The 27,149-nt window shown below is 48.7% G+C and overlaps 1 protein-coding gene across 2 annotated transcripts in view; it reads right to left on the bottom strand.

Annotated features, from left to right (window-relative positions):
* The window catches only part of pitpnm3 (PITPNM family member 3), a 66,822-nt gene extending 42,404 nt beyond the window's left edge, over window positions 1-24,418 (bottom strand). For both annotated transcript variants that reach the window (XM_029255322.1, XM_029255323.1), the window contains exons 1-2: window positions 24,092-24,418; window positions 4,736-4,831 (exon numbers count right to left, since the gene is read on the bottom strand). In XM_029255322.1, the coding sequence (XP_029111155.1) occupies window positions 4,736-4,831; window positions 24,092-24,110 (115 nt within the window). In that variant the 5' untranslated portion in view covers window positions 24,111-24,418. The remainder of the gene's footprint in view (window positions 1-4,735; window positions 4,832-24,091) is intronic.
* Between the last annotated feature and the right edge of the window lie 2,731 nt (window positions 24,419-27,149).

Here is a 27,149-nt window from a genome sequence, read left to right as displayed (position 1 = left end):
CTCCTCCTCTCCCTCTGCAGCGCCTCGTGACTATTTTTCTCATGTCATCTCCTTCATTTCATTCTACCCACATGAATCCGCTGCTATGTACATACATATATTTTTTTTAAAGGGCTAGTTAGGCTGTGACCTTTTAGGATTAATTTAGTGAGACACACAGATTATTGAACGTGTCACATGAGGATGGTGTCTGTGTGTAGTCCACCTTCCTCCTCCTCTGTCTTGCCTTACTCGCTTTTCCCCCTACTGTCTCTTGTCTATATCAGAGGCTCCTGATCTCTAGAACCTTCAACCACTGCCCCTTTATGTGATCGCCCATTCTCCTCAGGTCTTTAATTGCACCTATCAGCTGTCAGGGTCATCATCTTCACTGGTGGACTCTCTATTCGAGCCACATGGGAACAGAAATGACCTAGCACAAGACCACTTCTTCATGTCGGTGTGTGCGAAGCCTGGACGTGGGTTCCCTGGGCAACACATTCAAGAGGAAAGGCAGGGTAACCAAGGATAAAGAGTGAAGCTATTTGAGTTATTTCTGCCGGATGCATCAAGACCCCTGCTGACGGTCACAAGGTCTAGACTTCTTGATGGGCTCATAAACTAAAACTTGGGACAAAGCCCTCAGCTCTTTGCTCCATCAAGCCACGGCAAGGTTTGCCTCCAGCTTTATAAGACAAGTCTTACAGCTTGTTCACTTAAAAGAACCAGTTTTTCGATGGCCATCAAAAAGAAAAAGTAAAACGGACAAAAGAACCCAAACTACAAGAAAGTGACATCTAAATAAGTTTAGGTTGAAATCTATGGTCTGAACACTCAGATCCCTCTCTCTCTTGAGCTACCCGCTCAATTTTTGTTTGGACCAAAACGGTACTTGTTCTGGTAGTCAATTCATTGTGCTCCACTTGTGTAAAATGAACTACTTTGTTTTGAACTTGAGCAAAGTTAACACACTGAAATGATACAGTTGGCATGGATCAGAGCTTGGCTCCTCCTCGTGCTATAGGGAACCCATCGCGGTTAAAACAGATGCAAAGGACACTCGGATGACCTGCGATTCACTGTTCTGGGTTCCACGAGTATGGTGAGGGGGGCATGGTGGATGGATACTCGATCAGATTCCCACATCTGTTCCCAGCACCGACGCTTCATCAGACCTGAGTGAAAAGACTTTCCTGTTGCAGATGGAGATCAGTTCCAACCAAAATGACACATCCCTGAGGGGATGCCAAAGATCTTTTTTTTAAAGTCCTCTGGCCAGCCGCTGACGCTGGATCTACATGCAATCCCTGTCAAACACTTGCGAGTGAGCAATTCTCACGAGGCGAAAGAGTCAGACATTAGTGGATGATATCCTGTGCCTTTCCCCACTGCCATCACAAACGGGCGAGAGGAAGAATCATTTGGGGAATAAAAACAAGCAGTTAAAACAACAGGAATCAACCCACAGTCGCCCCAAGCTCTCATCTGCACAAACACCCAGATTTAATTGAAGTCTTCTACCACGTCGTGTGTCAGGGGCAACATTAAATATGAATGCACTGGAGCATCTCTTCAAAGCGGCGAAGGGAACAGGCCAGTAACTGAAATGAGCTGGATAAAGTTTATAGGGTAAAATAATGCCAGGAGAACATGCTCATGGAAGGAGGGGGGGGGGGAAGACACAAGCCTGAGGAATGTACATTTAAAATGATGCTATTTCTGTAGTGATACTGTTAAGTGTGGACATTGTGATACTACTTTTCATGCCCCATATTCAGAGAATTTTATGTATTTTCATGCAAATCCCTGTATTTTCCCCAATAAACGTCTCCAGATGGAAAGTTCAAACCAAAGTAACCGTAACCATTATAAAGGAATGACACTGGTATCGCTTATTACCACGTTTGTGCACAGTTCCGCAAAGCAACCATTCACAACCATGGAGAAGATGATGGAAGGAGGACTCCTTAGGGAGCACACAGCAAAGTGTCTATCAGCCTGTCTTCCCGTGGTTTCACTGAATAATCCTCATCATGGGGCAGAAAACAGGGGACACTCAGTACCATATTCTACTAGACAAATGCTATCGCCATGTATTCCCCTTCGGTGCATGCGCACGTGTGTGTGTGTGTGTGTGTGTGTGTGTGTGTGTGTGTGTGTTCATTCACATGCATGCACGCAAATGCTTTTCCACACTGATAGGCTGGATGTCTGCTTGTCTGCATCAGAAGCTGCTTTTAGCAGGGATTGTACCAAGTAAATCACCTCCTCCAAACACCTTTCGGTACTCTTTTCAAAACCTCAAGTATTTGTTAAATATACATTCTGGAGAAAGGGAGGAAAGCTGTGCTATCGCCTTCTAACTGGCATATGGGAGAATGTGGTGATGACTGGTGTGTGGAAATTTTAAATCACAGTTTCAGATCGTTAGAAACTTGAAGTCTACAAGATGATTCACGCAGCTGAAATTATTCTCCTTCGAAAACTCCGGAAGATTTACAAAGAAAAGTGTCTTTGTTTCATGGCAAATAATGCTTTCTGTTATAAAATGAGCTGTGGAAAATCTGGTCATTTTTGACCAAAACTTTCATTAAGTAGCTGGATATAAAACTTTTATTAAAAAAAAAAAAAAAAAAAAAAAAAAAGCTGACATCGGATAGCACTGACTAAAACTGACATCAATTTCATTCATAGTCACCTTCTGCAACCATAAGGTGAGACGCTGCTGCAGCACAATTACTACACCCAGTGATATATATAGTCTCTGTCACCATTAAACATATGACAGTATGCACCGGCATTGGCAAAGCTCACCAGCCCATAAATACCATATTGTGGATTTGTACACGAGAGAGACGCATTTAACGTTGACCACAGTAAGTACAAATGAACAGGCAAACGCTAAAAACAACGCGAGTAGAAACAGTAGCGTCGTCCGGATTCAATTACACAGCACGGAACACCTTTCTGGCTTCGTGTTCGCATTTTCCGCTTCGGCGGCTTGATTTTTGCCAGGATTTGGGTTTTTGTGATGAAGGCCAGGTGTCTCACGCGATCCCCCAGGCTGCAAGAGCCAGCTGTGCGCCCACTTGCAGACATACAACGCTTCTGCCGCCCGCCTGGGAGGACGACGGAAAACACGGCACGTTTCCCAACACTTGGCAACATTTAGCGATGACGGGCGTCTTGAACGACTGCAATCATGGCTTTAATGTTTGAGGCGCTCCCAACGATCGTTCCCATCCCAACAGCGGCCAAGGGTCAAAGCCAGAAACAAATTGGAATAGAGATTCGTCTGCACTTCTGTAATTAGCGTGAAGGTAAAGCCATTTTCCAATTTGCTTCCCTCGTTGACTTTTAACACGTTATCAAGAAGCGAGCAATAATCGGAGATTTTGAGGAAAGACGGCAGCAACCCGACGGCTGCGTCTTCAGCCGCGTCGGGGTACCCTGGGGCGCGTCCATCATCTCGCAGACCCCCGGAGATCACCGAACGTACACGACGTGAAGCTATTCTCGTTTTTATCCCAGTCCCAAGGGATGGCAAACTGGGTTGTTATTCTGCCTGAATGGAGCCCAGCAGCGCACAGGTCTGCTTACGTTGAACTTTCTTCGCCTGTGTCAAACCAGGTGAAGTGTGGTAATGTGCTACAATATGGTTTAGCCAATTTATTTGATTTAATTACCGTTTATCCTTGTGATCCAATGTAATGAATTTGCTGCATGCGGCACAGCTGCTGGCAAAATAGCGAGCGTGCAGCCTCTGCACTGTTAACATAAGTCATCATAAATAAACATGAAGCCAGCACGGGCAATTCTGCGTCTCTGCGGCTCAACCGCACCGAGCGGACCGAGACGACTGGGCTCCAAAGCAGACCTCAATCGCGTGCCCTGGCTCCGCACGTGGCGCGCGCAGCCCGGCTACGTCTCCAGCCTCCTCTCGAAGCCCTTCTCCATTTTCGTTTCGCTACACCGGTGCCGCAGCTGGCCCGTCACTACAGCGACACGTCCGTCCCTGGATGTTGCGGCAGATCAAGTCTCACGGATTTAATCTCAGCTTGCCCCGCACCGCTGGGACGGTGGATGGAACCCAATTCGCCGAGATGAACGTGCTTTCCTGCAGCCGAGGAGACGATTAACCGACGGACCGATGAAAACAGCCCAAAGAGACGGTGTCCCCACCCACTCCGTGAGGCCCACTGGCTTGTTTGAAACCTACTGCGCAGTTGTGGTGGGCTGGAAAACTGGCAGCGTTGTGGTGGACAACTTTCACAGCACATGCTTAAAGCCATCTGTGTGTTCCAAGCCTCTGGCAAAGCGCTCTACTGCTTCTCTCACGATCCCTCGGGGTTCCTCTCCCCGTGAGCAGCCCGACAGTAGCAATCGGAATCCCATCCCCCTAAAGGGGCGATTTCACTCGACTCAATCAAAACACCGAGGACACCTCCCCGCATCAAAGAGTGTTCTGACTGCAAAGCGAGAGGAAGGCACATCTCCCACCCTCAGGTCATCGAGTCATTGACGATTTGGATTACGTTTCGTTTTCGGCCCCTTGCGGTGGAAGGAATGACCTCCATCTCTGGCAGCGACAGAGAAAACAAGTAAAGAAGCGTGCCGAGTTTATCTGGGGAGATCCCAACAATGCGGCAAACCAAGATCCTCAGAGGAAAAACAGTGACTAACTGCGCACTCGTGAAATTTTGATTATGATGAATTATGATCGCTCACAACGTGAAGAAAAGTGAAAAGTTCTTACCTCGAGCGTCGAAGAACTCCTCGTCGGAGCTATCCATGGACTCCTGCGCAATGTTCTGCATCCGCCAATGGGAGGCGCTATGCTTGCGAGGAACCACTAGAGTCGGAGGAGAGAGAACCGTTTCACCAGGTAGAACAGCAAAAATACACTCGGGACCGATTTTAATATTTCACTGCGACCAACACCACAGGAATCGTCACAGCAAAGTGATACTTAAAGACACCTTCTGCGAGGACCGGCGGTATCTTCTCCAAAATCAAAAGGAGGAGCAAAAAAAGTAAAAAGAACAAGAAATGTGAATGCTCTGACATCACTTGGGACACACTCCCAACAGCAGTATTCAGCAAAGGCAGCTGCCCCTCAGCCATAGCGTACATCTCCAACGTAGAGAACAAGCAGTGTTGAACTTTTAACTGAATGCAATTCATGACAAATGTTAAACCGAACCCAGATCAAGACTCAATTTCTTACATAAATTATGTTAAACCACATCAGTGCTTAAGAGGAATACCTGTAACTCTAAAGAGCAGAAAAGATGTTTCTTCCTTAAATAATACATCGATGATCATTAATTCACTTAAACAAAACTGCATACAATATATTGTATATACAATACTGAGCCTTCTCGGAATTACTGAATTGTATATATCTGTTGAAAATCTAACACTGATTAGGTACATACAGCAATTATAATAACAATTTGAGTTCTAGTAATGATCACATCATACACTCGGTCGTTACTGAGAAACGCTTATCCTAAAGCAGGGTCGTGGTGGTCATCAGCCCATTTCTGCAGCAGACACTAAACCACAGATGGGATGGGGAAGTCCACTGCAGGGTAGGAACACAGGATCTTGGACATATTAACACGCAACAGGCAATTTTTAAACATATTTCAGTAGCTCAACATCTCTACGACTTTCATTAGAACCACACGAACTTGGTTTCACGTTACCGAAAAATGTATATTCAGACCTGTGCTAAGCAGTTCGGCTCAGCATGGTTTTGAATCGTAGGATCCGTTCAACGAAAAGCCAAGTCGTGGCAAGTTAATGAAAAGTGGAGCTGGAACAAACTCAGCACAGAGGGATCTGCCAGGAATAAGGCTGCAAACCAGCACACTGAGGGAAATGCGAGGTCTGGAATACGGAGAAGAACGCCCATCGTTGCATAAGCGTTTCCATCTCTCCGACGTCAACCCGCTCAGAAACGACGAAAGCCTATTTCACTCCCTAGTTTATGCTAAAAGAGGTTGCAGGCCGCGGAGGAGGTCACGGTTGGGGCGGAGGATACACACGCTTAACCGAGGTCACGCCGTGTCGTACGTGTACTCCAAAGGTCAATCACAGCAGACAGAAAGGGCCACCGCGAAAAACAAACAGAGCCGCAGAGAGCGGACGCCTTCCATACCCCACGTGGTAGGGCTGCGTTGAAGACCGCGGAAGATGACCGTGCCGATCAGCCTTCCACAACAGGGATCTGGCGCAATCTGTGCTGTTGCATACAAGATGCCAGCCGACAGCCCCGGCCCTTCTTAAGTAGAATTTGTGCCACGTTTAACCGGGCGGTGCTGGCGAGAGACGGAGTGCGACGAAGAGGAAGGGACGCACTCATTCAGTAGAAGGAGTTTCAGGCAGTGCATCGTCCTCCTCCCCCAACCGAGAAAAAACAGCCTGTCTCTCCGCTCCCAGTCAAATTGTAAGAATCACTACATCTGTTCGTCACATTCGGAACGCTTCAATGAGTCAACCACAGACGCGGCGCGGATCTCGCCGAGAAGGCGGATCACAGGTACTGCACCGAAGCCCTTTTACTATAGGGAACACAAGTCCAACGGAAGACACCAGACAGACGCCTGCGTTTCCAACGAGAAGAGGACGGGGGGAACATCGGAAATAATTTAAGTTGAATTAAAGTGGTATGAGTTAGTGATCAGAGAGGGAGTTGCTGTCCCCGTTTTCACAGAGGATTCTTTCAACTGCAGGAAAGAATCGGCTCCTTTCTGCTGCACAAACTATTCCTATATTCCTTGACAGTAAGTGAAACGTATCCTCTGACAACTACGTGAAACTAGCAGAAGATTAGAAACTATTTAGAGTCCATTTCTACCACTTAGAGCCTTTTAAACATCTATCCTATGGCATTAATAAAAAGGAAAAAAAAGCCCACATTCTGCCAAGAGAAATTCCATGGGCTCCCAGACAAGTGCAATTATGCTTCAGCAAAAGTGACGAAAAAAAGGCCGCATTCCGCTCACCGTGAAAGCGCCCCCTGGTCTCTACGGTGCACATTTCTTATGACTTTCCCCTCAAATGCCGCCAAAATCAAGCCCCAACGCGTGCCTTTCATCTGGGCTCCCGGTCCATTTCATCTTATTCTCCTTCCATTATCCAATTCTACAAGCATTTGTTCAAGGCTCTGTTACTTTCTCAAAGGATGCGGTCAGGGCTTCCATTACCACGCCCCCGCCCCTACCTCGGCCGTGCTCGGCCGCCGCCCCTCCCCTCCCACGCATTTCACACGTGCGTGTCGCCGCGCCAAAACTAACTAAGTTTTCATTCTATAAGGAACCCCACGGGGCTCAATCAGCCTGGATTATTAGAGTCTCACTGATAGATGGGGATCTCCACCTTCTAAATCCCCTCCTGTAACCATGATCTATTTGGCAATCAAATGAGCTGAACTGCAATTTTCTCTCTCTGCTGCACTACTGTAGCAGGGAATCCAGGAGGAAATCAAAGGCCTTCGACCACTTAGCTCTGCGGGCAAGGGACCGGACGTGTTGCCAGGAGGTAATGCGTTTAAACCCCGCAAGCGAGAATGCCGTTAAGCGTGGGTCATACACAGGACTGCTTCAGGAGTAAAATGCACACAACTGTATACCACTGAAATTCCTCTAATAAAAAGGCCTGTGAAGCAAATAAATAATGATGTAATGTGAATCTACTGCCTCGGTAAACCGTCTTACACATTTTCTGCATAAATGACTCATTTTTCACACAGCCAGAAACATAGAACTTACACTGAAAGGCTTTCAACAATTTAAATAATGGCAAAAATAAAACATACAGCTTGGTATCCCTGTACCGTAACTTTGCACAACTATGCACTCCACAATGTGGAAAAGAGTTACCTGCTTCATTGTGTTATTTCAAACTCTACAGGCAGCGAATCAGTTTGAATATTTCCGATTTGCATGTATGAATAATAAAATGGAGAGCCTTACATGGCGCGGTGCACGATGCGGGCCACGGAGCAGGCTGCGGGATCCGCCTCTTAGCGGAGAACGTTGCAGATAACCGATCGGTGTGCATTGCGGGGACTGGAGGACACGTCCCCCACCTGAAGCAGGCAGAGTTCATGCATCTCGACATTTGGATTTATAGTCGAACTCATTCGTCTTCCCTCTCCCTACAACACAGACACCGCTGCACAAAATGCCAAAACGGAATAATTTTCCTACAGTGGGGGAACAAAATAGTTATAGAGATATTCGCTACTAGATGGGAGAATACATTAGCATATCTTTCGAAAATAAGTAAATTAGCATTTTTTCACCTTCCTGTGCCTTGACAAAGGTCTTGTGTGCTGTTCTGATAAAAGAATGAATGAATATGACAATGAAGAGCCTCCAGAGTGGATTTCTTGGAAAAAGAAAGACTGCACATTGGCTCATTTAGATGCTTTTATCCATATTTATTTAAGTGACTTAAATTTGTGTTAACTGCACACTCGTCTCCAATAGGACAGCATTACTGGGAAGGGAAAGGAGAGAAATGCGAACCTCGGAGTCTAGCTCTTTAACACCTTAGATGGCGGCCGTCCAACCGGATATCGGGTACAGGGCCCGCGAGTACCCACATGGAAAAGACAACGGCACAACGGGTAGCATTTGGGTTCGAGTCTGGAGTTGTCTATGAGGACGGTCGCCAAGACTCAACTTAAGGAACACCGAACGAAAAACGGACCCAAAGTCTCGGTCCGTAAAAGGAACCCGAACCGCCGGCGGTTTGTTCGAAGCGACTTAAGGAAAAGGACACATTTTACTGACCGGCTGAAGAGGAGCGCGCTGCCAGACAGCAGACGTGCGTTTGCTCAAGCAGCTCGTCGGCGTGTTTGTGTGAATCGCTCCTCCCAGCGAGTCTGGCATTCCTTCCAATGAGTCCATTCGAGATACACTGAGCACGCCTGTGTTTGGAGAAGACACGACGCAGCCAGCTTGGGGACGGAGCTCCAGAGCTCTACGGAAATTCAAACCGCAGGGGGCGTCTTGGGGCTCCGCGCCAAAATGTCCTCTCTTCATTTTCCTTACGTAGAGGTTATACGTTAAGAAAAGCACGCCGGGGGAAAACGGAGACCTCTCGGAGTAGACGTGAGGGTCACATGCAGAGCCTCTTTACAATCAGCCGGCCTGCATTTCTTCTCACCGCTTCAATCACTGCACTTAAGCGGGGGGCTGGGGGGAAATAACGCCACCGCATTGCTTCCTCTCACCGGTCTCCATCAAGAAATAAAATCAATTTCAAAATGCATTTCCTTTTTCTTCAAAGCAGGTGAACGGAATAGGAGCTTGTTACGGGAGGGGGCAAAAAACAGCGAGAACAAAGCTACAGGAATAATAATGGAGGGAAAATTTATTTATTTATTTATTCATTTGTTATTAACCAACGGGCTCCGCTGCGTCGGCTTACTCGGGTCCTTCGGAAAACAAGTTCTTTGGCCACTAACAAGCCTGCAGCCTTTGAAGTGGCCCGGGTCCAGTTCCGTCTGATGCATTCGGGCAGATGACTCAGCACGGTCCTCGCCCCATCATCTTGCTCGCCTCTGACCGCAGGGGTCTCGTATACGGCTCTGCCTTAACGGGCAGCTGTCTGAAGCCAACAGTTACGGTACGGTTGAGAAGAAAAAGGTCAAAACACTGAAGCTCTGCAACTTTTCTCATTGAAGTCTTGTAATCGTGTCTTAAGTTTTCAAACGTCAGAATAAGGGAACAACATTCAACTTCAGCTGCAGACAGCGGCTGACACCCGACAACCTCCGACGGCAGCAGTGACCACAGGGCTTTTATTCTGCTCAGAGATCTACCGGCGTTCCTTACAGTTCTGCAACCGTGGTCCTTCTGCACAGACATTCCCAGGACGCCTCTATCTGAGAAAAGCACTTGGAATCCTGAGTCACGGATTACCTAAATTCCCCCAAAGCTAAACTCTCGACTTCCCAGGGACATCAGCAGAACCGGAGAGGGGCCACTTAAGGTGAATCGGATGGCCGCGTCACAGCTGGAGCAGCAGATTTCAAGAGCGTTATGACTCGCCGCTCAAAAACAGTCGGTTCTGGAATTAGAGACAGGAAGGTCCTTTTCACTCCTCCTGAAATGTTTCCCGCACCATGTCTGGGAAGGCAAGACTTGCGAAAAGCAGCAGGGAATGCGGCGCGCCGCGAGGACCAGATGGCTCCTCATTAGGAGCTCAGCGCTGGTGATCTGTCACAGCCCCGAGGGCGGCAAAGGGCTCGCATCCCGGTGCCTGTGACACGGCGCTCATTAGGACTGACTCGGCCCTTTTGCAGCGGTGCGGTAAACTGCGGTACCAGCAGCGCGTGAAGCCGGACACCTGTCGCATGCTTTGCGCTGCCAGCAGGGCGGCTGGGCGGAGCTTCGAGCGGGGCAGCAGAAACGGTCGCTGGCTGTTTAATGTATATCGTTAAAAGTCATGAAAACCCAAAATGACCATTCATTAGTCCCTTGTGGAAAATGATCAGAAAGAGGCTAAGGGCCGCATTACAATTGGGTCCTTCAGAAAGCAAACAACCCCCTAGAAACCCTGTGGATGACGCTCTCAATCAGGGCCACAGTCCTCTTCGGATGAACAGCCACCCTCTTCAAGAAATAGATTCCATTCCCGCGCTTATCGCACACCTCCCCCTTCATCTTGCTCAAGTTCCCATGACAGACGGCTCCTCCTCTTTGCCCATCCTCGAAATTGAATGCATGGACCAGGTACCTCGCACCGCACCGAAGCCCGTTTTCTCCGAGTATCAGATACCAAGCATGGCGCTTTATGCGGAGAAAGATCCATCAGCAGTCACACATCTGACCTTTTATTACTGCACTCATCTCCCGAATGCAAGCACAAAGGCTCTCCACGGACGCAGTGGGGGTCTCCACGGTCTGTCGCAACACAGGTCGAACGGCGAGAGAACAGGTACGGGTACAGGTCCAGGTCCATCTGGCTTTCGAAACCCCGTGAATGCCTCAAGCGGAAAGCAAAGTGATTTACACGAGAGGCTAGAAGGTGCCGTTTGCAACCAGTACGTTGAATGCATGGCTACGGTCTGGTGCTGGAGAGAGAGGCGCACGTCAGACCGCTCCCACGTGCCTTCATGGGCAGCTGTGAGCAAAACTTGGAGGAATTTCAGCTAAAAACCGGGCAACCTAGGATGCGGATGCCGATTGGATGGAGGGAAGCCAGGTGTAGCGGCATCGGCCCGTTGACGGCGCTACTAAATACCATCGCGCGCCCCTACGCCGAAAGGTTCCCTCCCCGCGGAGTCCCACAGCTCCACAGACCGCACGCATCTGGACAGATGTGCTCTCTGAGCACCGCTGGGGTTTTCTCGTCTTCGTGAAGAGTGAGGTGCCGCGCATAATTAAAAAGAGACTTTCCAATTACTTGAGGTGAGAAAAGCGTTACGTTCGATCAGTTCGTGCGAACCGCAGAAGAGAACGGAGAAATCTCGGCACTGAAATAAATGTATGCTTATTAGTAGATGTCGAGATAAACAAGGACGTGGAACTGGAAGGGCATGGAGCCGGAGGGGTGTCGGAACCGCAGAGCAACACAAACCTCGCTTGTTTTGTCACGCTATTCCTTCTGCGTGGGAAAAACACGGCAAAACAAAACAAAATTCTGAAGAGAGGCAAAAATAGCAATTGCGCACGTAGGAGGCTTTTGTCAACCTGAAAAACGGCGCGGGGCATAATGTTTCGGAGCGTAGGCGTGCGCGCGCGCGTGTTTAGGTCTCCGTGCGTCGTACTGCCTGCTCCTGTGAAACATGCCATCGGGATTCAATATGGACAGACGATTCCATTACATTTAATTTGGACTTAATGCTATAGACACATTTACAGACGCTCCGCAAAGACAACGCACGGCGGCACCTCTGAGTGCAACGATGAATCACAAATGGGTTTTTAAAGACCAGAATTTAGACCGGATTAATGCAAACTTGACTCGCTATTCACAAACAGCATAACAGAATGTCAGCGGAAAGGAGAATTAATTGGGAACAAAACAGAAAAAACACGGAACGGGTTGGGGGGGGAACAATAAAAGAGAAACCTTTTGCTCGGTCTTACGGTGCTTCTGAGAAAAAGAAGAAAAAAAAAACAGGCCATGTGACAGAGGGCCCCCGAACACTGAGGACGGCGCACGCCGGGCCGGATGCTGCACGGACGAGGCCAGCGGGCTCACCGTAGGGCCAACGTGCTCCTTAATAACCTTCGCTTTCATTAAACCCCATCACGGCGCGCAATTAAAACCCATTACTGCAGCCGCAGACACTGCTGCAAAATCATGTGCGATTTCTTCACGAGCGCCATCGACCCCCTATCGAGGATAACGTCGCGGGAGAGGGAGGGAGAAGCAGACAGACAGTGGCACACAGCAGCACAGCGGGAGGGAGGGACGGAGGGAGGCGGAGGCAGCGAAGAGAGGGCGCTGCAGCAAATATATTATATTTATACGAAAGCATACATCTACACTTCCCACATTTATAAATACTGACGCCAAGTTCCAGAACCTCAGAGACAATGCCCTGGTACGTTATTTATTACAAGGAAGAGAGCGTGAAACTAGCAGCACAGTCTGTAAACTCTTGCCATAAGAAGATCGAAGAGCGGTGACTGCGCCCGCCCACCCCCTCACACACACACACAATTATTGTTATAAGTTGAGATGCCAGCTTGTTAGACTGTTGTTTATCTACTTCTGCCTTCCCGTTCATAATATTGCGTAAAATTATTCATAATAAGCGTGTCAAACGTTGTTCCGTGACGGAGGGAAAGAGAGGACGAGACCGGCAGAGAGAGACGGTTTGGACAGCGAGCGCAGGAACTGGACCTGGAGTGACGCTGCACGTCCGGCCACGGGTCCCAGGTGCCCCACCCCCATATTTTCCCTCCAGCGGAGCTCCTCATTACTCAGCCTTGACTGGAATTTTGACAGAATGAATTGCATGGTTTAAAACACGTTAAACCGAACGCATCACTCGAAAAAACTCGCTGCCGTTTCTAATCCCCGTTAGACAGAAATAGTTTTAACGGGACATCAGGATGACGGTGACGATATAAGGAAAATATTTCTTAGGATGTAAAATTCAACATTATTTGCAATGAATCATTGTTTAATCGTTCTGGGTCTGTGAACAATGGAATAGCATACTAAGGGACCGAACTAAATAAATATTTATTTTTTCCATTTAAATTTCAGATGAGCAAATAACGTGGAAAAATTTTATAACAAATGCTTATGTACCGAGTTTTTTTCTTTTTTTTTTTTTTTTTAACCTGGAAGCTTAGTTGTCTTTTTCAGTAGTCCAACATATGCTACTAAAATCCTGATTAAGGCAAAAAAAAAATAAAGAGCTCAGCTGCAATGGAAACAAGAACATCTTATTGCCCACAACCATCCAACCCTGGTCCTGCCTTGAAATGTGTCAGAACTGCACAGTACTGAGTTATACATGTGTTATACATATATGCGTACACATACATTACATGTGTGGGCAGCTGGTAACACAGTGGACAGTTAGAGCCAACGGTCGCAGGTTCAAATCTTACCTCCAGCTGCGGTACCCTTGAGCAAGGTACTTACCCGAAAGGGCTCCAGTAAAATTACCCAGCTGGATAAATGGGTAAATGAAAGTAGGTTAACACTGTAAGTTACTCTGGAGAAAAGCAGCAGCTAAATGAGTAAATGTAATGTAGTACAACTCAACTATTACCAAAAAACATATCATACATGACCACATTTCCCTCCAGTTCCCTCCAGGGGTTTGTGCTGTTCAGGTGCAACAGCAGGCCCTTCACCGATGTGGCGGAGGTCTCTGCCCCCCTCCCTGCTCAGCAAGAGGTTAGAAACACCAGCGGTGCAGATGCCTCGTGCCCTCAGATGGTCCCGGACCCGTTCGATTATCGGCTCTCCTAAGGGTCTGGAGCGTGACGCAAGCTGATCCTAAATCAGCCGTTAAGAGGAGACGGAGCAACGGCAGGCATCGCCGCTGGGAGACTCCCCGAACCTCCTTCCACCCTCCTGCATCACAAATTCTGCTTCCAATAGTTTGCATGCTTGAATAATCCACAAAGGTCAGGGGATGAATACATTAATGTACGCCTCTGCAAGTTTCACGGTCTCCGCGTTGGGGATATTGCCTGTCATGCACTTGGCTGCACTGCAAGACTCCAGAACACGCAGGGAGCGGAAGCGCTTTAGTAGGACAGTGGCAGGCATCACAACGGACCCAAAACATCAATCGTTGGCTAATTTCGTTGAAATCGGTCCTTTTTTGTAAGTACGCGTCACTGGGAAAAAATCCCCAGTGGATGGCTGGAATTCCTCAGGACTTTTAAGAGATGCAGTGCTTTAGCCGCCCTCCCCCCCACTGCACTATAAGTCCGCTATGGAATGCGCGAGAGTTTCCATGAACCTCCATGAACTGAAAACAGCTGGGCACACGCACGCACGCAGATGTTTGCCGTGAAAGATGACATGCGTGTGACTCAACAGTTGGGGCTGAACCCCAGGCCCATCTGTGGTTGCTCCTTCATCGTGCGGATTCTCCACATCAGTCACGCGAGTGGCTTCCAGGCGGCCCAGAAAACACCGGGGTCGCTTACGCGCGTCTCCCTTCGTTAGCGCAGCACCGCGTCGAAAAGCTGTTCCAAATCCTGAGCCATTTCCGACGCCAGCGAAATACACTCTTGAAACAAGGGAAGAATGTGACTCCATCACTGAACATGCATTTGCTGCTCCCCTCCAGGGAGGAAAAAAAAAAAGAGCCATTGAGTTCGAAGTCCAATACACACTGGCACACGCACGCACGCACGCACGCACACACACACGCAGCAAGCAAACTTTTAAAGCAGAACATTAGCCACGAGTCCGCGGCAGGAAATTTGGAGATGGGAGCCCAAGCGCTCCCCGTTAGGCCTGCAGTCCATTACAGCAACTCGCGCACGGAGCTATTTATAGCCCCGCAATGAATCATGGTCATTATGCAAATGAAGCCGAGAGACAATCATTTTACGGGAACTGAAAAATTAACCTCAGTCAGGCATCCAATTTGAAATTATTCAAGGCGAAACACAACTAGCAATTGTTAAATCTTTCATTCCGACACTGAGCGGAGTAATTATGCAACATTAAAGGCGATAATCACACAAGGACAAAAAAAAATAAATCAATAGACATATTTGTGCAAGAAGCTCAACAGTACATAACCTACTGTGAACTACAACTTATAAAATTAAAAATGCTTGTTTTACGTTTCAGTTGCCGTGCTGTAATAAAAAGACAAAGAGGAGCACACGTTGGCAGCGTTCGGGTCTCCGCTCTTCAGGCCGCAGCGAGAGTTGCGCGATTTGCTGGAGCAAGGCAGGCATCCGTGTGCCGACGCGCTGGAGAAAGAGCCGCGTACTTCTCGTCACGAGTCGGATTAATCACTCGAATTAATTAGATCTTCGCCTTCGTTCGGCGCTCGCCACACGTCGAGCGTCGCCGGAAGGCTGCGCCCGCAGCCCTGGGTGACGACAGAATCGTTTTGCCATTTGGCGTGCGTGCCGGGCGACACGGCCGGGAAGCGGGGAGGGCACGGACATTTCGGCGCTATCTGCCAGTCTCGCAACAACCGACGAGGCTCACGCCGATCGGAGTAATTACAGCACGCCAACAACAGTTTCATCTCGCCGGGAAAACACCGGCCTTTCCGAGACGACAGCTGAAATCTCGAGCGACGCCGCAACAAACGTGCTTTGCCGAAAAGAGCCGCCCGCATCTCACCGCGGCACTTTATTTCCACGTGTGTCACGTGCGCTACAGGCCCGTTATTCCTTTCCGCATACGTCCCGCAACGGACGGAGAGAGACCCCGGGGTCCTCCCATGTAGACTTCGGGCCAAAATCAAAGCATCTCATGCAGAAGGGAGAGCGTGACTGCGGAGGCAGGGCTTCTGGGAAGATGCTGAATGTTCACTGTCTGGGAGAAGCCCACTGGAAGTGGAAGGAGGGAGAGAGAAAAAAAAAAAAAAAAAAAAAAAAAAAAGAGGGGCATGTCTGCATCGCGAAGGAGTCCGTGAGCCTTCGTGTTCGTCTCCTCGCATCCCAGCAAGGGCGCTCTAGTTCAACCCGTTTGCCAAAGGTAAAAGGCGGCGCAGCGGAGGTACGAACCACGCCGCCGAGAGCCGCGCGGGCGGCGTTTCCGGGAAGACGCGGTGGGGGCGTAGAGGGGAACGCGGCCACGGAGGTGAGACTCCGCCACCTCGGTTCGCCGAGTCCTCTTCAGGAGAGACGAGCCACCGGGTACCCGCTCTGGGCCTCCCGGCACACAAGTCATTATAATCCCATCTCCGCACGACAACCCGCCGCAGGCGTTAGATCGCCTTCCAGTTGTACCGGCACCACTTCCCGGAAGCCTCCGATGGCCGCGACGCCCGAAACGCTCACCCCACGATAAAATGGTGGCACGGCTAAGAACGCGCATCCGATGTAGCGTACCTCTTCAAGGGCACGCATCACCCCTGCCTCCTGCCAGGCTCCTAAGTCCTCTCCCGTTACTATTCTGCAGGAGCATTTCCAGTGAAGGGAAAGCCAAAAATAGCCCTGCGCTTCACATGAAGGTGGAGGCGGAGGGAGATGGACAGGGGCTCTGGGTCAATAAGCAAGAGAAACACACCATCGCATACTTGTCCTTGTTATTCGGCTGCTAGTGCCGTTCAGTCTATTTGGGTTTTCAGAGCAGGAGGCCATTCGTTCAAATGAGAAATTCTTCAGTGTTAATTCATAGAGTGATTTTTTTTTTTTTTTTTTTTTTTTTTTTATAACAATACAGCAAGTTAATTTATTCTTGCTGCATTGAAGCAAACACTGGTAGTACATATCTCCATCTTACAAAAAGCACATCTGCACAGGGAAATACAAACATTTCACACACACTAATTAATAATGCGTTTTATCTTCCGAGAACGCAAAACGAGATAGGAAACGCAAACGTTCACAACGCTAACAATTACGAGCCGCGTACGGTATATCGCCGACGACACGCCAAAGGGAAGCTTACATCATGCTGCAGCAACACATTAAGGTCCCTAAGATTTTCAAAATCATTTTAAATTGGCTGTTATTTTTGAGGGATTTACTCACAACCTGATGACGAAATGTTTCAAAATATGCAAAGGCTCAGATGGGATCCACCTAAAAGTGATGTAACGTCCTGTAACGCGCGCACATGTGTGTATACGGTGCGATTTTTGCAGCTGACGAACACTTCGGCGCTCGCCGCACAACACGAACGGACCGATTCCCATCTTTCGTGCTCCGCTGACAATTTCCAAATATTGCTCGCCCCCTTGCAGATCCGTGCGAACTCGAGCGCGTTGAGGTGCGAGCGAGAGCGCGCGCGTCTGGCATAGCTCTTCCTGAATGCCGATACCTGTAACACCCGGCAGACCTTCAGAGCACCGACTCCTGGCGTCGTCGCCACCTACTTCGCGAAAATCAAACGCCCCCCCCGGCCCCGCACCGCAGAAACACCGATAGCGCCCTTTACTGTACACAATGTCTCCTGTTCCAGAGCTCTGGCACATTCTCACCAACGGCAATGTGAGCCTTGCGCTTTCCTAAGGCCTACCGATTCACGAACGCATTTATCAAAACTGCTGCTTTGTATGAACGCAAGAGCTACGGCGAAAGCTTTGCCCGCTTAAAACCTGACCGACCAGCAACGCAGGAAACGTCGACTCTCTAAAAGCTGCACGTAAGCGAAGACGATCGGACGCACATCCAGCGAAGGCCCTACTGAATTCGGAGGCCTTTCTGAATCAGCTCCCTAGGCTGCCATTCGAGAACCGTGACAAAGACGAACGGTAAAGGAAAATTTAACGAAGGATACCGACAACGCTCGGACGCGGTCCACCCAGACTCGCGATGCACGTCATTATCGGCATTGATGCGTCAAAAAGTTTAACCTTCCACACCGCCTGCAACCGGATGGCACCTACCTGGCCAGCGAGCGATGCAGCAGGACTGCTTTTTCGCCCCGTTGACTTGATCCTAGTAACGTGAACGAAGCTCTTAGAGATGCTCAGAAGACACGCTCCGAAATGCCACAGCTCTATTGAAGGCTGATCTCGAGCGACAAACGTCCAGATGAGGGGAGAGGAAATGCGAAATGGATTAAACTCCAGCTGATGTCAGGTGGTAGCTACAGGGAGCAGGATACGGGAAGTCATCTGTTCTTCGCAAACTTTGTTTGCTATTGAGGGGATTCTATGAAGCAGGGTGGGGGCCGCAGGGTGTTAGGCCACATATCATGCTCTCCAAAATGTTACTTAAGAAATTATGCCTATTGTCACTGTTTTTAATCAGAGATTTAAATGCAGCAAGCACATAATTAACATGGCAGGAGGCAAACGGATTTGCTTTAAAATACCCCCCTTTAATCAGTTTTTCTCCATTTTATTTTTATTACACAGATGGCACTGTATTTTTCTGCTTCCTGATCTTTTCCTCGCAGTTTCTAACTGGAGAAATAGTTCCCTTCCTGGGGAAAAAGTTTGAACCCAGGTGATGTGGCACTTACAGAAGTGGACAGGGGGTGGTCTGCAGGGGACAAAGTGCTGTATCTCAGACAGACTACTACAGTTGCTCTACTGCATGCCAAGTTGTGTGCTATTCCAGATGCTTTCGTAAAGAAAAAAAAAAAAAAAAAGTATTTCCAAAGAAAGCTGAACAACAGGATTTGAGGTGGCACAGCGAGTAGTGCTGCTGTCTCACGGTGCCTGGGTGGTGCGAGAGGATGTGGGTTCGATCCCTGCTCAGTCTGTGTGGGTTTCCTCTAGGTGCTCTGGTTTCCTCCCACACTCGAGACATGCTGTTCAGGTCCCCCAGAGTGCGTTCCGCTAATGTATGGATGAGTGACCCATTGTAAGTAGTGTATCTAGCAGTGTAAGTCACCACGGTGAATAAGGTGTTTGGGCTGATAGTAACACTAGAGTTCATTGGAAGTCGCTTTGGAGAAAAGCATCTGCTAAGTAAATAAAAGGCAGCGATCCTTCTCTAAGCATTTTCTCATCTACTGCATCCTTGGACTTTGCCCCACCGCAGTACAAGGGGAGTCGTACCTGTGCTTTGTGGTTGCGTACCCAGCAAAGGGTAACACTCCCAGGGTAGCAGCACACCCGCCACCGCGGCTCCTCATACTCAACGACTCAATCAACTGATCAAGGCCAGTAAATAATTAAGGCTGCCTGCTTTTGCCCATTTCCTGAAACAGGGTGTAAGTGAAAGATTGTATTTATTTATTTATCTATCCGTTTGTCTGGCCTCGTGCCTTTGGGCTCGGCGGGATCCTAATCACCCCGGAGCCATGCGCAGTTTCTCGGGCAACGTGATTTACTGTCGCTCTGCGATTAAAACCACCCGCGTCTTTATGGGATCTTGCCGATTGAATTGCTCAGTTTTTATGCCCTTCTCGCTTTTATGACACTCCAGCCTTCTTCTAAACACTAGGAGGAAACAAGACAGAGCAGATAAATTTGGCTCGTTAGGGAAATTTGAAGCTTTTATTTTGTTACTTCAGTTCTGCACTTCAAGAAAAAAATCTGTACAGCACAGCTGGTACTAGAATCATAATAGTGTTTAATTTGCTGGGTCCTGAATAACAAATTTTAAAATGTGGTGTGAAGGTTATGGCTCTTTACTACAAGCCCGCGTTCAGACCATGTTTGTACAGTATTCAGAGCACGTATTTCAGGGAGCCAAACCTGTGAAGCAATGGCAAAGGTAGGTGAGCCTACGAGGGCAGGACACCTCAGAGACACTTGAGTGGTTCAAATTAAACACACACCTACAGACTTCTACATCACTGCTGGGCCCCATTCACATGATTCCACTCCAGCTCAGACAGGCAATCCAGTCACTGTGATTTGGTAACAGCAGCAGCAGCTGCTCTCAACACCAACATGGATGTTGTCGCTTTTTCTGAATTTCTGAAGACGTTTGCACCAATAAGGAGAACATTCGCTACGATGTTTCACCATCAATCTGAAGCTTTGCCCTTATTTTTATAAAGCATTAGGAAAGGTCTGAAATTAACACTTGAAAGCTGGTAATGAGTCAGAATAACAGTAAACCCAATCACAGCTGTAACATCTCTCTCTTGCTGGTTGTTCCATATATTGATCCAATTAGGAAGTTCAGGGTGAAAAGCAGTTTAAACGCATCCTCTGGAGTATTATAATGCATTATGTATTAGATACTTCATCATTAGGAGAATTATTCATCATTGCAGTCTGACTCTGTATAAACCTCTAATGACTTGAAGGTACAAAAAGGAGACTCCAGTGAAGACAACAGTGAGCACCTTCCTTGTGTCACCAGGCATCTTGACCGGCTCCTTCCAATCCACTCACAGCCACAGGACAGCTTCCCTTCTGGAAAGGGACTGAATGATGCATTATGGGATGAGAAACGTTTCCTGGGATGGCAGCGTAACGTGGAAAATCATCGTAGAGAATGCTGACCCAAGGCCGCTTGGACCGGAGACCATCAGCACCTTGAGCTTAAAGAACTGAAAATACACATGCAGGAATGGAGCAAATCACCATCTACACACCTGTATACAGTGTGAGCAGGGGGTGTTTCAGGTCAACATCAGACACCCTTGGCAAGGCAATCCAACCAGGGCTGGTGAGGTCAAGCCCTGGCCTACGTCCAGGTAGCGCTACCTTGAACCCACAGCTCACCCCTCCTGAACCACAGCCACCTAGATGCCCTCCCCACAGTTTCAGTACAGACTCTCATGGCCTTCATTATTTTGCTGCCAGATTGATGATAGCCAGCATACTTTAGGCCCCATAAACATTTCTCCCCAAACCCCCTGCAGCCTGTTTAAATGACCCCACTTCTTGCCCTCCAGCCTTTTGAGCAGCAGCCATCCACCGGTTCCTCAAACCTCACCACCTTTCTTTCAGAAGCCTATTCTAGCTGTTCTTCCCAAGGAACTATAAGCTCCAATGAGATGACTAACATCAAAGCTTCTCAGAGCAACACAATATCTAACCTCAAAGATATCTCTGTGATAGTGGATGGAAACTAGCAACCTACCTAAATCAATCAACAATCAACTGCTAGTCTTGTACCATCACGAGGATCCCTGAATTGGCACTGGCTGCTGACCTTGCTCTTGCACCCTCCCTGAGAAATGCTATGGTCCATTTTGCTCACCAGCAGGTCTGACCAAATACCATCTCCACCTTCTTGAACACCTGCTGCCAGCTAAAGCAACCGTCACTCAGTGCTCTTGCGCTGCTGTAGAGGACATGCACCCATGATGTTCTTTTCAAGCATGATGGAGAACCAACTTTCCCCCAACTACACAGGTTGTATGGATGAGGAAGCACATCAAAAACTGCCTGGATCAATAACTTAATACGGTGAGTCTCTGCTCTCCAGAGCTAACCTTCCAAAACCTTACATTCAAGAGCTTGTGCACCCTGCTGCTGCATCCCTACCATCCAGGCCATTCATTCATCCTCCATTGCTGCGCACAATTTCTACTGTATCAGCTCATGCCTCTCCTTCCCCTGGACCTTATCACATTGCTATTATGAAATGTTGCCCAAAACTGTGCCTTCAGGTGCCCACGACCTTACTGTGCCGAAGCCGTGATTTTGCTTACCCCACTGCAGCCAGCGCACCCTTTACTTGCTTCCTGTTCTTACCTTGATGACTGCTCCAGCAACCTCTGGATCATTCAAGTTCCTGTTCTGCAGCACTTCCCCTGCCCATATTGCCCTAAACTTGCTGCTCAAGCTTTGAGGTGCTCCAAGCCAGCTGCAAAGGTAACCATTTGTTCTCATCTTGAATGACTCAACTGTACATTAGGACTTCATAAACTAGAAGGGGCCTGAGGGCTTGCACCAGGATGCCGTACTGATATACCCATGGTTTAAACTTACCTGGAAGTCCCGACTTACCTACTACTTCTAGCTACCCTTCCAAGTCTTTGCAAGCTCCTATCAAACCACTGGCCTAGGCTCTTCTGTGACTTCTCCCAACTGGGTGGAATCAGTGTGCTCCCTATGCTAGAGCAGTAGAATTTCCCTTCTTCAACACCAGTGACCTAGACTTCACTGGCTTTGAACCCATCCTAGCCCATGTAATAAGCCTCGGCGATGTAACAAGCGCCAAGTCGTCCACAAAGGCTCTGACGTGTGCTTGCCTGGCATCACACTTGGTACGTGAGCACACTAAACGTTTGCTGACTTCACACGCAAATTTGTGGCCTATTGGAAAGATGATCGCCAAGATCCTCGATAACTTTCCCCTTCTCAATTCTGGGCCGCTCGGATGCTGCGCCTACAGATGTGAACTGAACTGAAATCACTGTAGTAATGCAGAAAGAGGTTCTTGATCTCATGAGGCACGGTACCGCAGTAATGCCATCTTCACCTGCCTGGGTGGTATCGAGCCTTACGCATTCTAGCCGCAACACAGCCAAGTCTCCCTTGCTCTCAAGAACCTTTCCAATCAACTGTGTCACCCTGCCAGTATGTTCTTGGAACTACAGGAATTCCTGACTTTTCTGCACCAACATGTTGATATATGCATTCCTGAGGAAGAATGCTGTTAAACGGTGAGCGACAATACTAAAGAGTAACTTGCTCTCTACCATAAACGGAGAGATACTGCTGAATCAGGCGATCCTCTGTGAACTCTCCTCCTTTCGGATCCACACCTCTTCAGCACAGCTCCGCTACCGTGCAAGGGTGTCCCTTCTCCAGATGACCTTCAAAGTCTCATACACACCTGTGTATGCCACACAGCAGCAAACGCAGCGGTTTGAGCTGCTCTCTTTGGACTTGGAAGTTACAGAATCAAATCCTACATTCTCCTACAGTACCCCTGAACAAGGTATTTAGTGTGTGGGTATCACAGAGTGAGTGTGTCTCACCGAAGCATGGATGAGTAACCCCTTGTAAGTAGCGTATCTAGCAGTGTAGTCACCTTGGTGAATAAGGTGCGGGCTAGTAACACTACATAGTATCCGCTGCAAGACGCTTTGAACAAAAGCGTCCGCTAAGCGAATAAATGTTACTGGAGTAATTCAGGGTACATTTACAACTACCCAGCTATGTAAATAGCTGGATACTTTACATTTCTGTGTAGAAAAGTGTCAGCCAAATTAATAAGCGCATGTGCAGTCCAGTGCACACCTGTATACAGTATACACAGTATGACAGCTGATCACAGGATACAGACCTGTATACAGCGTAGGTACAGTATGATGCCTGTACATTGTTACACACCTGTGAATACGGTACAGAGTATGAAACATGATCGCACCACACAGACCTCTATACAGTATGTACAGTATGACTCCTGCACATTGTGACACACACCTGAGAGTGCTTTCAAGCAGCTTTCAGCGACACATGTCCAAGCCGCGGTATTTACACCACCAGTATTTCAGCAGTCATGTTACTTCAAGAAGAAGGCACATTTGATTTGGTCAGATGATCCTTCACACGCCAACAAGCGCACACACTCGGGCTTTAAAAACGGCAACACACACCGCACAGTACACAAGTAACACATGATGACACACGACGATACGACGAAGAGAACTGACAGCAGAGACACACGGCCGGAGAGAAGGAGAGCGCGAGCGCGAGCGCGCGTGTCCGTGTGAAGCGCAAGAAGAAGAGCCACGCGCCGCTGACCGCTGAACACGGGCGGAGAGGTGTGTGACGGCAGTGCCGACAGAAGGTCGAGCGAAGCGAAGGGAAGGGGCTCAGGTGCGAAATACTTCAAATGAAATTAAGTAGTTGGGCTCACAGAAACAGTCGCGCTACGGCGGCGCAACACACACCCGGTCTTCCTTCACACGACGCATTCCTACGGAGCCCGTGTCGTGTGTGTGAGTGTGAGTGTGTGACTGAAGACAATGTATCTCTGTGTGCTTGAGCGTCTGTGAGCTGTCATCACTGACACAATTCAGCACACCTCTCCGAAAACGCGCGCGCGCGCACACACACACACACACACACACACGCTGGAAGGTGTGTCTCTTTCCTCGTTACCTCTCGCCTCTTTCGCCATCCCGATTCACTCGTCTCTCAGGTTACTAAGGCGACTGCCCTCCTGCGCGCTCTCGTTCGCGGTCACTAGTCAGTCAGTAGTAGTGAGTCCGTCCAGACCGGGAGCGCGCCTCAGTTCTCGCGTCTAGGAGCCCGGCAGTGCCTGTCGCGTTATTTCTTGCTTCGCCTCAGCTCGCGCAGTACAGCCTGGGCACTCGCGAGGCAGCGCGCCCGCTTCTCGCGCGCAGTCACAGACGCACTTCACACGTCCGCGTCCGCGCCGTGTGTGAGACTTCAGATCCTCCCCTCTCCCCCTCTATCGCATTGATAATAAAGTGGCGCTTTCGGGCGCCTGCGCTCTAGCGCCCCCAGTGGTGAGCAGCGGCATGAGCCCAAGGGTCTCCTTTCTGCCCCTTCTCCGTCTCTTCTGATTTCGAGAGCGAGCATCTCTTAGGGCGCACGTGATATTCACTGTGATTCTCAGACAGGCTGGAAAAGGTGTGTGCGGGTCAGGTGATCCTCACGGGGGACCCGCGACGCATTTAGCCGCACCATACATGTCCCAAAACGCCATGGAATTCACGGGCAAATACATATATAGACACATGTCATGACATGATGAATAAAAGAAATGATTCCTATATCAGATACACAGTGCTCGGTATCAATATATAGCCTAGGATTGATTTTTTTCATTGAACATGTTGTTATAGGATTGAATTTTTCAGTATCTAGGTGACGAACAATTCTCATCAAGAAAAGAACCGAAATGTAATTTAATGCGACTCGCGTCAAATTGCTACAGGTGTAGCTCCGACGACGGTGTGTGTGGGCATCGCACGCGGGAAGCGGCTGTAGCGGCGCGAGACAGCTGTGTCAAGAGGGGGTCTGTCCGCACGCGCTGAAGGTTTGCGGTTCGAATCCCTCTCCTGTGGTAACATAGATTAAGGTAATTGTTGCAGTAAGAGCAGCCACTTATGAAAATGGTAAATGATTTTTAAACTTGATGATGAAGGTTAAGTTATTGCACCGTGCGCGCGCATTCCCCCCCCCCGTGCTCTTGTGTGTGTCGCACATGATGTGTGTATCCGCTCTGCTCGTGCCCGTTGTCGATCCTTCAGGAGCCAGATGCACACGTGTACACGCAACATCATTTTGATAAAAAACGGTCTGGTGTCACAGACGGGGAGTTCTGATCCGTGGGCTCGCAATCTGTGGAAGCACCGCGTTCCCACGGACACTGCGACACGTTTCTGTGGGTTCTTCCCGCACACTCAGTAAGCGCGGGGGTGGGCAGCTTTCGGGGGCGAGTTTCTCACACGCGCCTAATGAAGTCTCGCTGCCACCTGGTGCTGCATGAACTTTGTGTGCGTGGTCGCTCCTTCCTCGCGCCATGCCTTTGTTTGACCGTCTAAGTTGACTATGTTGGATACTTCGATCGAAGGGTACAAAAGCAGAGTAAACTCCAGACCTCCCTGATCGTCATCATAAAGAATACTGTAATACTCTCAATTACCCCTGTAAAAGAATTTCGAGCATGGTAAAATATTCCAGGGCGCACACAGAGCCACCCGGGAACCCTCAACCCTTGGTTACTCTTTGTGAGCAAAGAGGGTTTGAAGGAGGGGAGAAAATTAATAAACTGCATGGTAATAAGTGCTAGTCACCCCCCCACCCAACCCGCTTTTCCCAGTTCAGTGAACCATTAGTTGTGATAAAGCAGCTTTGATTGTCATCCTCCAGCGACACTCATGTCCAGCAAGTCCGTTATTATTATTAGTTATTCAGCAGAGGCCTTATGCAAAATAACGGTGCTTGGCATGATTTACCCTTTCAAATAGCGGGGTGTTTTCATTGTAGTAAGTTTGGGCAAACACCTGGATCAAGGGTATTCCAGGAGGAGTGGGATTCGAACCAGCAACTGCAGACCGTCAGAGACACAACCTGGTGGGTGATGTACCTACGTCTTTCAAGATGTTCACAGTAAGGGCACAGAGGGCAGGGCTGGGGGTAATAAATTAGCCAGGGTCCAGACAAAGGTCAGCCTGTAAACATTATACTATGACCTTCTACAGTGTCAGTTCCATCTAGTTAATGTCCACTTTCTCCCGGTGAGCAGGTGTCCGCAGGCTGGGTCCCGACTGTCAAAGAACCACCGCTGCATAGCGATAGACACAAAGACTTCATGTTTGGTCGCTGGCCTGGGTAATACACCAGGGGTCTGCCAATACTGCCGATACAGAGGCAGTCTCATGTAACCACCATCAGTAAAAAGCTCTGATTGGATAGCGGTAAAAGTAGTGTCCATGAAGTGTGTGCAGATCTTCCGGCTCTCTAAGCCGTTCCCAGCCTTCATACCGAGAGAGGCGGTTAGTTCAGGTCTATTCGGACAATGACTCACCAAGTCCAGCGCTTACATTGTCAGTGGACAGAAAGTGTACACACCAGAACCAGGGTTCAGAACCACTGGTGGGTATCGCAGCTCTCTGACTAGCGTTAATTATGTAGAATAAAGAGTTTAAAAAAAAAAGAAAAAAAACAATCCACTGACCTGTGTGGGTGGAACAAAATCCAGAGGAGCGTTTGAAGCACCAAGGCCAGTTTCCCCATGCTCCCCACCCCGTGGCATTTGCAAGCGTCAACTATCTGTAACGCATGCTGCCGTGGGCTGTACGGATGTGTCACGTGTAAGGGAAAAGCACATACTTGAGTGGATGAAAGTCAGCAGCTTCCAAATCTGATGAGTGTGGCAGATTTCAGCCAGGAGCCACGTTCTGGATCCCGATTTATAATGTTTTATGGATTTCTCTCTGGTGCTGTCAAAGAGCCTCAGCCCCGGAAGAAAAAGCTGTAATTGGTCCAGTTTTGCAAAACTAGTTATTACAGGCTTATACAGCAAAGAGAAAGAAAATATACAGCTGCTGCCATAGCATCCTTTACAGTTCTGACAACCAAAACCAGTCATTTTGCAATAGTCCTGCAAGCTACTCAGAGACCTGAATGATAGTTCTGTAGTCCAGAGTCAACAATGGCAGCCGCACGAGGATACTGTAAAGGACAG

Source organism: Scleropages formosus, chromosome 10 (assembly GCF_900964775.1).
Source record: "Scleropages formosus chromosome 10, fSclFor1.1, whole genome shotgun sequence".
Classification (NCBI taxonomy): domain Eukaryota; kingdom Metazoa; phylum Chordata; class Actinopteri; order Osteoglossiformes; family Osteoglossidae; genus Scleropages; species Scleropages formosus.
This window is presented reverse-complemented; position numbering and strand designations above follow the sequence as displayed.